General features: G+C 44.7%; 1 protein-coding gene across 1 annotated transcript in view; it reads right to left on the bottom strand.

Moving 5' to 3' along the window:
• Positions 1-2381: 2381 nt before the first annotated feature.
• LOC119393109 (homeobox protein BarH-like 2) overlaps positions 2382-12040 on the bottom strand; it is a 35065-nt gene continuing 25406 nt past the window's right edge. Inside the window, exon 3 of the mRNA XM_037659933.2 lies at positions 2382-2591. Within this exon, the coding sequence (XP_037515861.1) occupies positions 2403-2591 (189 nt within the window). The 3' untranslated portion in view covers positions 2382-2402. The remainder of the gene's footprint in view (positions 2592-12040) is intronic.

The raw sequence follows: 12040 nt of genomic DNA on the forward strand, positions 1-12040 counted from the left end.
ACTTATGTTTGGCCACAGTACAATGTAATAATTCACATATAATACTGCTGGTGGTCTGCAATTGCTGACAATATTGACATAAAATTGAACTGTCTAGAGAGAAAGGGAAATGCTTTATTGAAATGCTGGAGATGTTAGCTTGGCTATTCGTAGAACTTTCTGATGACAGCACTCAGCCCTATATGACACATGTGCCTCTGGCGCATTAGCTAGAATAACGAATACTCTTAACTACGTCGTACTAATGAACCTTCTAATGAACGTATTTCTATATTGTCATCGTAACTTTCACTTCAGTTACGTTAACTTGTTTCCATGATAACAATGCAGATAGACAATTGACTTACTAGCACTGAGTACCATTACATGGTGCGCAATGGTTGCAACTTAACCTTCTTATGCGGTAATTGGTTTGGGCAGATTTACATCAATTATTCAACTCGAGCTACCGCAATACTGTGTACCGCGCTGAAATATTTTTGCATCTCATTGCTTCGCTGAGTAAATTGGGCCGATATCAGAGAAAGTGTCATAAAAAGTAGTGGCTTTCGTGGGCCGACCTTACGTGCACAGTATCTGTCATGCAGATATTTTAGCGTGTTTTGTAACGCCGACTGATAGTGGAGACAGCGCTGCGGCACCTCGCTCATATGGCCTCGCAGAATTAATCAATAAGGCTAGTCAGTAAGTGTCCGCAGTAGCACATCTCAGAAAGTATAAAAGGAAGTATACCGCTTACTTTACTTTGAAACCATGATATGAAGTTCTGTACGTTTTTTTTTAATTACTAGTATTGCCCGGGACATCACAATTCCTCAAAGACTAAGTCATCATCAAACATGACATATTAGCGTGCGTCAAGTGAGTCACAAGGGCACTTCGACCTTACGAACAAATTCACGGGCTGTACGATTCGTCACGCCTAATCATCGACATTGACATATTGAGAACGTCGTAAATCAGCACGGAGCCTGTCAGAGACACAGTAATAGAGGGAGGGAAACCGCCTTTCTTTATTTTACATTTCAGCATTGAAGTTGCAGTGACATGGTTGGAACAATTCTTGTCACTTAGCCGATTACCATCACTCCATCATCTTCCCCTTCTCGACAACATAATTGCTGCAAGAGTCCCACGTGGCCATTTATTTATTTATTTATTTTGTTACCCTCAATCGCCCAAGCTTTACAGAGGGGAGTGGGTTACAACATGAAAAATATACGTGCTATTTTATACATGAACAAGACTAAAGCAAAAAACATCTCTACTCAATGAAACGCAACAAAAGTGAAAGGTAAAAATAAGGAAATCACAATAAGCAAATAGTGAATGTGGTAAAATTATACAGTACTAGCAAGAAAGTGTAAAAGTAAGAGAAATGACACGCACACACAAAAAATCAAGAATCCACTGGAAAACGCTGGCATCTTGACACGTGGAGACAGAAATTCGTAGGGAGGGGGAATAGATCGGATGACTAAGGACAGCTATCGCGAAATAGGTGAGCTGATAAAGAATGACGAAAGAGGGAGTGATCAGAGATGGAAACGATGTCACCTGGTAGCCGATTCCAATCGATTCTGTCGGATGAACGCGTCTTGTCATATTCTTCTCGTGTCTACATCGCCTTTTTTTAGTTTTTCTATTCCGTTTTTGTTCTGCAGTACTGTTTCGTCTAGTACACTATAGAAGAATGAATGAATGAATGAATGAATGAATGAATGAATGAATGAATGAATGAATGAATGAATGAATTTAAATAATGCACATGGTGCTTGAGCCCGAACCATTCTATTGTCACGCAGAACACGTCGTCTTTTATTCCGACCGGTTCTCAGTGCATGTTGCATGCAGACAGATTATAGCCTCGACAAAGGTGTTTCTGACAAGTATTCCACAACACTGCAAAACATATTGCCATAGAACACAACGTGACGTGTAGGTGAACTTTGACGTATGAAGACTGCTATCACCAGAGGCGGCCGTTCATTGCATTTTCTATACCACGCATCCTGAATAACTGTTTTGCGGCTGCATTTGTTTCGTTACGTCACACAGTTTCCGAGCAAAATCTAAGAAAAAAAGTTCGAAGCGGGTGGTGAACACGTATTGCCATCGTACAAGTCCTATTTGTACTCTACGATTTAAACATTTTGTCATCACGTTTGTAAGTTGTCTGGTCACAAACTTCGTGAACTACTCAATAGGACGCGTTCGTCGCCATTAAACGCCATGTTTAATGCTTTCTTTCTTTTTTTTTTCTGAAGATGCCTGCGTACAAGAAAAAAAGGCTTGTTCAGCTGCATTAGACTCATGCGCTGAAAGGGTTTTCGTGACGTCTATACGTTCGAGGACGATGAGAATAAGCGCTGATCTACGTGTCGGCATTGTTGTGTGCCGCCTCATCTAGGATAGCCGTTTCGTGTATCGAAGGAAGCCATGCTGTCCGTAGCTGCAGGCTGCCGTGCAGAGGCGGCGGCCAAGGCGAGCTGCCGTTGCGCTTGCTGGCACTGCGCGAGGGACGGGATGGAGTTCTTCTTGGGGCGGCCTTTGGGCTTCGTCGGCGGCACCGCGCACCCGCCCTGCATCACCTGCACGCATCGAGAGTCACGGGCTTTAACTCTACAAATATGACCAACAATTTAAATGAGTACCACGTAGCGTCCTAAAACATTTCCTCGAACCAAGAAAGGCTAACCCGACGAAGCAAACAGGCAGCGAAGTCAAGGAATACATAGGGGACATTATTATAGTAGTCTTTAACTGTAGTGTAGTAATTATGACATATATTGGAAGGAATTAAAGTGGACGTAAAAGCACCCTTTCCGTCGGTGGGATCCGAACCCATAACCTTCGAGTAATGCGTCCGATGCTCTACAAATTGAGCTACGCCAGAAGGCGCCTCCTCGTCCACTTTGCTAGGGTATTTCTGTGCGTGTAATACCTGGGAGTCTTAGACGGCGCCACTCTTATAGTCATGGCGCGGTGTGTGGAACAGATCTTTATTTATTTTTTTGCCATCTGGAGTCAGGTAGCGTGTCACGTAGCACTGTTAAAAACTAGAGATAATATTCCCTACGCCTTCCTTGGCTTCAATGCCTGTTGGCTTCGTTAGGGATAGTCTCACAAAGGAACGCGTCCTTGATCCATTCCCCTTCTGAAGGTGTTTTCAGTATGTGCTAAACGAGAGAGAGAGAGAGAGAGGAAGGCAGTGAGGTTAATCGGAAGAAAACTGCGGTTTGCCGGGCGGGAGAGGTAACAGTGTAAGTAATATAGATGGATACAACACACGCTCACGCTCGCAGTTGTTCCTCGCACGAGATAACAACCGAGGCTTTAATTAGCGCCAAAGTCGCTTGTACAGGTTTGTGGTATACTGCTACTGTGTTGGCCCACCTTGACGACAGACCCCTGTCGGAACAGTCAGTGCTAGAATGCCGACCCGAACTGTCGTCGCACCGGAAATTAATTAAGGCCTTACTGAACTCATTGCGTGGCAGTGGCCTGTTGAATAGACTACTCCTGCTCTGCACCTTCATTGCTTTTATTTTGCGCGCCTGCTTTTCTCTCAGCTTGCATCTTTCTTTCTCTTTCCTCCTCCCCTTGGTGCAGGGTAGCAAACCGCATGCTGAAATTCTGGTTGACCTCCATGCCTTTCTCTCATGTTATTATCTCTCTTGTAGTATATACTTAGAACTGTAACGGCGCAGTAGTATAGACCCTGAAGTGATGGCTTGTGAGAACGTACTTCAAGATGACCTTGTCTCACAAGGGATTACAATTACTAGAGCGAAGTAGGCGTTCTCTGCGTGCATTAATTTACGTGCGTATTCCCACACTCAATGGTGCTTGCCCGAACTGAATGTAAGCTACTGTGCTTCGCTTCACTTATTATTTCCCTTGGACATTGCAGCTGTCATTGCTTGCGGTACAATTTCTAATTGTTGTAACGTACAATAAGCTCACTTTATTTTTGTGCGAACAACGAGCGAGCGCGATCCGAGCATTTATCTAGATTTTATTTTGCTATATTATTCATTTTGTTTGTCGTTGTTTGCATCATATTTAGTTGAACCATTTATCATTACTATCAACATGAAGATATATATATATATATATATATATATATATATATATATATATATATATATATATATATATATATATATATATATATATGTATATATATATATTCTCTCTTGACGTTTCTCGTCTTTCTGGCGCACTTCGTGACGACGCAAAAGCAGTGGTTTACGTGACGTCGTTACGGTACATACAGTCGATTGGTCCATATACACGAAATATCAGTTGTGAATTGTCTCCTGCACTGTTTTGCCATGCAGCCGCCCACCCGTTCTTCCTTGTCTTGCATGACACCGTGCGTGATCAAGTGATTTCACTTTATTTTGCGTGTTTTCGACTGCGCAAGCGGATATAACAGTGTGTAGCCGACCACCACGAAATCCTGATAGGCTCCACGCTCAGTGCTGGCATTGTACACGCGATTTTAATAAGTGGCGAGGAGAAGATATCGACTGTAGGAAGGGTAGTGAAGGAGATAAAGAAACCGCTCCTTCGTCTTTGGACTCGGGGTGGTGAGGGCCCCTTTAAATGGCAGAGTGCAGTTAAAACAAAGTAGACCGAATACAGCGCGTGCGCTGACCAAGACCTGTCTTTGCGCCACACACAGCGTTGACAGTGACTGATTAGGTAACACCTGATGTACAAAGAGAAGGTTGAGAGAAAAGTTATTGATAAATACATTATACAAATAGCGTGTGATGGGCGAAAAAAAAAGTAAGTTTGCGCTCGTTCAGTCTTCATATATGCAGCGTAATGACGTCATCATCTCGTGAGGTTACTGAATTATACCCCATTTTTTGCTGCACGGGCGTACACGCGAAATATCATACGAACTCGGCTGCCTTGGTTTCCTGACAAGAGGGACTCCATACATTAGCTAATTGAATTTTGGGTTTTTCGGAGGAAAAAAGAAGCTGTCCCCGGTGCGATCCTTTCCTCTTTTCAAGAGGTGAGCAAAATGTTACCAAGTTTTGACGGCGAATGTGGCGGCAAACTCCGCCGTCTGACAGCGTACTGTGCGGCGAGGAGCGCTCAATGCCTCAAATTTGCAACGTCACACGTGGTGTGGCCTTGGACAGCATACAGTGTGGGCGGATAAATCGCGACGCTTTTATGCATACTTTACCGAGCCCGCTATAAAATATTGTAAGGCTGATCCGCGGCCGTCCTTTGACACGTCCTTAGCGGCCGTCAGGGTCACTTGTTTGATCGCAGAATTAGAGGTCGCTCGTCCAGAAAACAACCATGTTGACGCTTCTCGTGAGCCTGCTCGGGCCGGGAGGAGGAGTAGGCAATTACGCGACGTCGGCGTTGATTTCTCATCTCCGAGTGTTGACCATGTGACCAGACCGCACGCACGTACGCCTGCCCGACCTCGCACGTGACCTCGGTTGAAAAACCCACGGTCCCTATGCTTGCTAGCTTGGCTAATAGAGCGGCCGTGCCATGCACGGTCGAGGCTCTAGTCGCTCGAGAGCCGAGTTCTCGTTTGTAAACAGACCCGCGGGAAACGCGGAAACTCGTCCTCACCTCAACTGATTGCGTTGTTCTAGGCGTGTGTGGCCTCTCGCGTGGCGCGGTCGTCGCGAGGTGCATAATGGTATTACGTGGCCGAGTAGGCGCATGTATATGAGCTTGAGAATAAGTGACTCATGCAGGTGGCATAAGACACGCGCTGTTCTGCTTTATCGCGAGCTGAACTCTGGGATATCCCTTCCTGTTGCCAAATGCGTTCCTATATATACGCGATTGCACTATAGTAGTTCTACCGGGTGTAGTTTTGTTATTTTACGTTGTTCTTCTCTTTGTGTGACTAAAGGAGTGCCTTCGCGCATCGTGAATAACGCCTTCTTCCTCGTGTTGCAAGGGTGAATTCGCGTGGCCAAATGACCGTCGGAAGATGCATGCATTACATAACGCTCATGAACGGCGATCTGACATTCTATCGTGGGGAAACGGGGACTCCTCAAAAGGAAATGATTCGAAATAAGTTAAGCGTGTCATGAATAAATGTAGGCCTCATTGCCAGAGGCATACTAACGTGCGCGCTACTTGTGTGGGGACTTTCAGCCGTATTTTCCTTCTAGGTTGCCATTGTTAAATTACTACATTGGGCCACAAAAGTTGGGTGCGTTGGTATAGGCATGCTCTTGGGAGAAATGTGCGAATGCGACTACACACATAAAAGAGGCACACAAGGCCGCACTTTCAACAAATTTATTGCGAGAAAGCGACACTTATTGCTCACAGGGCTCTGTCACGTTTCGTCAATGTGCAGTCGTATTCCTGTGTCAGTTTTATGAGAATAATTTCGATAAAAGTGTGGGTGTGCGCTGGCGTGGGCAGGGTAGTTCAACCACCCCCCCTCCCCCCGCCAGATTTTTTCAATTTTGCATGTACGCACACATACAAACGCACGCACAAACATGCATAAAGCATAATCGAACCTCCCACCCCCACCCCTAAAAAAAATTCCGGCTACGCCACTGTGTGTGTGTGTGTGTGTGTGTGTGCGTGCGTGTGTGTGTGTGTGCGTGTGTGTGTGTGTGTGTGTGTGTGTGCGTGTGTGTGTGTGTGTGTGTGCGTGCGTGCGTGTGCGTGTGTGTGTGTGTGTGTGTGTGTGCGCGCGTGTGCGTGTGTGTGCGTGTGCGTGTGTGCGCGCCCTGATTGCCATCCAATCATATTTGACAGATGGAAGGCTGTCTCAACGGGTAGTCTGCGGTGACTCATTAGCTATAGGTGTTTTCGCTGCTGAGCAGGAGTGCATTTATTAAAATTTCTAGCCCCGACAAAACTTTTAGACCTAAATAAGCGCATGGTGCGTACGTTACGCGGGGTCTTTCCCATTCCCAGTACCATCAACGCGCAGACATCGCTTTCATGTTACGATACATGACGTGCTGTTGTAACGCTTACACGTATCATTTGCGGTGGCGCTCACGTTTGAGTTGTTGACTGGTAGTTCGGTTATAACAGGGGATTACTTGCTTGCACTGCGCCTATTGGGCTTCTTGCATATTTTTTTCATTATTTTTTATTGTTTTTCTTGCGAAACACTGCCTTAATTGCTACTTATACAGTCGTTCGATGATTACTCTCTACTTAAAGAAAAACTTTCGTCTCGCGTGATTAGCGAATGGCATTGGCGTCTTCAACTCTCTAAAGTCCGGCATTCTTAGATCCACATGAAGTGTTGCTCTATCAACTTTGGCCATTCAGGATATATCAGGAAGAAATAGGCTGTTTGATCGGACCACCGCCTATTGCGTTTGATTGCGAAATTCGCAGACGCCTTTCCGTCGAAGAGTGTGCCGACAAAAAAAGAAAAAAAGAAAAAAAAAAAACGTGCGGAGCCGGACGCCGCTGTGCGCACTACCGATAATGGGGCTGTGAGAAATAGGCACTTGCAGAAGGGCTCTGTAGTTCTTAACTATGCTTGTCTTTAGGCTGAGGCAATTATGTAATTTTATTGAGGTTCCTTGGAGCATGATAATGATTGGCATGCCGGCTACGTATTTTTTTCATAATTATAGCTTGCGCATTTGTCGTTGCTGTTAACAATGAATTTCTACAGCAGCCTCCTTCGACCCGAGGAATGTATCATAGCAGAGGCAAGTATTTCGTGATCTGCACGAACTGACCAAGTTTATGCACTGGTACCGCCTCCAGCGCATCATGAAACGACAATGATTCGTGTAGACTAAGAAATGTTTGAATTAGTCATGAAAGAATTAAGCAGCAAGATTATAATCATGAAGCCATATGCGGGACAAAGAACGTGCTCCTTTGGTGCAAAGCCACATGCACGCTCATGCGCACTGTAGGCCACAATGATGACGGGACACCCGTCTGCTGTATAGACATATATAACGGCGGCTACAGTTGTTACATGAGGATGACGATATTCCTCCATTGCCGTAGGTTGTATAAATGCTGGTTCCACGATGTCTGCTTGTTCATTTCTACTTTCATTTTGTCGAGCCTTTTTTTTTTTGCGTGTCTGGCGAGGAGGGAGGGAGGGGGGGGGACCTTTTTGTGAACTCCGCAATGCTGGACTGCAGCCGGAGTTCAAACTTTAACGTTGGTTCCACAAAGGACTTTGTGCTCGCAAAACGATGTGAAACCACGTCAGACGTCGCCGTGCGCCTTTCACCTCACAGATCCGCCGATAGCTTGCGTAACGCGACGCGTAACGCAACCCAGTGGCTTGAGCGAATGAATACTTCTAATTATTCACCAATCCAACGCTGTTGAAAAGAGCGAACTTGGGGACAAAAAAAAAAAAATCCAAGAAAGGGACGCATAAAGGGACACTAAAGTGAAACAATGACTCAGTTTAGATTGATAAATTGCACTCTGAAAACTCTAGTGGCGTTAATTTCACCCTCATAGGCGCATTAACAGAAGTGAAAATCAAGGTCAAAGCTAAATTTTTAAATTTCGCGCCGAAATCTCCGCGCGTGACGGAACAGATTTCAGCGTGTATTTTTCGTATTTTGGCGGCATTGGCTAAACGAAACTTCCTGAAACTTGGTATATCAAGTCTCTGACCTAACCAAAGGACCGTCTACTTCATTCTACCCGATTAGCAACTACGTAGGCCCTAGTGAATGCCGTCAAAATTTATGCCGTCACGGCGATTGATGTGGGAATTTAAAGGTGGCGTCGCCACTGCCACTTTCTTTTTGCGCGTTTTCTCGCAAGCATCTTCTCGCGGCAAGCGTGATGATTTCGCTATTGTGAAAGAGTAATGTACTAGTACGTGAAAAGTATTTTTTCTCTTTAGTGTCCATTTAACACTTAAGTTTACGAAACGCACGGCAGCGGTTTGAGCACGCGTACAGCGCCATCGCTCGGAGCTTAGCAATAAGAATGCATGGGAGATAAATAGCACGGTTTGCCGATGGGAGCGGACTGAACGATACGTGCGCTGACTAATGATTGCTGGAGAAGTGCTTGTTACGCCATGTGCAGTCCCGTGACGGTGACGGCGCTGCATTCATTACGTTTTTTAAACACTCGTCTTTTTACATTCGCTGCGCGAACGTAGGGACGTAATCATGTCACGTCTGGGGGCATTTATGCAACGTGACAGCCCGTCTGGACACGTAGAAGTGAGGTCCCACTTGCATTTATTTTGCATCGGGCACAGACATGGCAACATATCATCACACGCACTCTGAACAGAAGAAGGTTTATGTGAGAAACGAGGAGGCCATCGACAATATTTATTTATTTATTTACTTATTTATTAATTTGTTTATTTATTTATTTATTTATTTATTTATTTATTTATTTATTTATTTATTTATTTATTTATTTATTTATTTATTTATTTATTTATTTTATTTATATTCAAGTATGGTCAATTCTTCACTGGCGTCATTACAAGGGTCAGAGTAAATACATAAGAAAAGTACATAAAAGGTGGTGCTGGCCACTGAACATATGCACAACAGGGGAGTGAACGTCGATCCTGTTTTATGTGCGAAATGCTGGCTTCGTCCCAGATCAATTGCGAGAATGACGTGTTTGTATGTGAGCGAATTCGCAAAGGGTATTTTTATGCCGCGAATGGGACTATGCAACTCATGAGGATAGAATGGATAATAATAATAATACCTGGGGTTTAACGTCCCAAACCCACGATATGATTATGAGGGACGCCGTAGTGGAGGACTCCGGAAATTTCGACCACCTGGGGTTCTTTAACGTGCACCTAAATCTAAGTACACGGGCCTCAGACATTTTCGCCTTCATCGAAAATGCAGCCGCCTGGCCGGGATTCGATCCCGCGACCTTCGGGTCAGCAGTCGAGCGCCATAAACACTAGAGCACCGTGGCGGGTCAGGATAGAATGGATGTGTTCTGAAGAAGTAACCGAAGAAGTAACCAGGAGTGCATGCAGTTTTTTGTACAGATATGTAACTTCCAATCCTCTGTAATAATGTAAGTCCCCCTCCTATTGTGTTCGCAGAATCTATTCGTGGGATTGGGCCAGCAGCGTGCAAGACTAATTCGTCGCCAATTGAATTGAATTGAAAAACGTTTATTAAAAAAGAAGAGGGGTTTGAGAAGCAGGTGGGTGGGGCCCCTAGTCCAGGGCTCCACTGGCCTCAGCAGCCCGCCGCGCCTGGTCCAGGAGAGCCACTTGGGCCTCCTTTTCCTCGCTGGCGAACTATGCGCCGTTTTACCTCTGGTGCTGATGCCGTCGGTTCTTCTGCAGGAACCCTTTTTTTTACGGGACAGCGTTACGAGTTTGCAGCCAGTAAACTTCTTTTACATTTATTTATTTATTTATTTATTTATTTATTTATTTATTTATTTATTTATTTATTTATTTATTTATGAATGCTGCCAATCTTGTCCTATATTATATAGAGGGAACGCACGTGAAAATTTTTACAGTTATACTTTCTCATACATGCATGACGTTGTACATTCCTATTAGGCCTATATCTACACATCAGGAACTTAGCTTGAGTTGCAACAGCTACTTTGAAAACCATATCACACAAAAAAAAAAACAGAGAAAACTATACATTTGTAATAACGACATAGGCTGAACTCTTAGTAGGTTTGATGGTTTACAATGGCATTGCGGCTACTTGTGAATAAAACAATTCATTCTCAATCGTAGTAGCAAATCTGCTTAACAATGATTCCTAATGATGGTTCTTAATTAGCTCCAGTCTTTACTTGGTAGGAAAAAATTAATATTTGAAGCAAAGTGTTCAACCGGTAGCTCCACTTTAAGAGTTTATCTCCTGCCACTGTGCTTGTTCAATAACAAATAATCAGTGATTGCATATTTTCTACGGAAGTATCTCTCCATGTATGACCTAAAGTATCAGCTAATGCTCTGTTAAATACATCAGCTAATGCTCACTCCCATTCTCGCTGTTTTGCGGTGATCTCTTCAGTTAGCTTGCTGAATGGCAGCACTGTAGCTCTCCGCAATAACAGGGAAGAAATACCGGTGTTTCACGTGCCAGAACCACAATATGTTCATGAGCCACACCGTAGTGGGGGGGGGGGGTGACGGACCTGATTTATTTTGACTATTTGGTGTTCTTCAAAGTGCGCATAAATTTAAGTACTCGGGTATTGCATTTTGCTCCCATCGAAAGGGGGCCGTCGTGACCAGGAATTGAAGCCGCGTTATCGAGCTTAGAAGCGCAGCGCCTCAGCCACTGAGCTATAGCGCAGCGGGCCGACAAAAAGACAATTAGCAAGTAACAAATGCGCGTAAGGAACTGCCAGCACCTCTTAGAGGCAATGGCACGGCTCCGATGCTTGATAAAAATAAACACTCAGTGTAGCAGAAATAAAAAAAGCGACTTAAGTTGTCCTTATATTAACGATTTGCCCTTTTATTTCACTCATGATATTAGTGGTTTCTTTAAGGGCGGCATTCAGTGTAAGCTTGCAGTAAGCTGGTGCATTCTAGCGTAGATCCTTTGTTTCTTTGGAAGTCTCCTTACGCGTGCGTGCTCGAGAACTTCTGGAAAATCATGCGACTAAGTATGCCTCTGCACCTACAATCCATCTCACATCATTCACTCATTGTTTCTTTTATCGTATACGCGCATAGAGCTGTAAAAGATCTCTGCCCGTTAAGCCGGACAGCGCACCATCCGTGATATTATAAAGTTTGGACACACGGATCAAGCCCAATGGCGTATAATCGACAAGGCTGCATTTCTCGTTCTAGCTTTTCGTCTTTTTTTTTTTTTTCTTTTCCGCGAGAGTAAGGTCGCATTCCTTCAACGGCGCGGGGCTGAACTGCCTCCGGTTTGTCGTCAACATCGGGGCAGCGCCGCGCAATATGGGCCCACACGCGAATAACAGCCTGTTTTTCTCCCGTACGAACGCTGGTTTCTCGGAAAGGCGAGCTTCGCGAGCGATAGCAGCCAACGCAACGATCGAGGCAGGCGCCGCATACGCTGCTGCGCCG

The sequence above is a fragment of the Rhipicephalus sanguineus genome, chromosome 5, assembly GCF_013339695.2.
Source record: "Rhipicephalus sanguineus isolate Rsan-2018 chromosome 5, BIME_Rsan_1.4, whole genome shotgun sequence".
Classification (NCBI taxonomy): domain Eukaryota; kingdom Metazoa; phylum Arthropoda; class Arachnida; order Ixodida; family Ixodidae; genus Rhipicephalus; species Rhipicephalus sanguineus.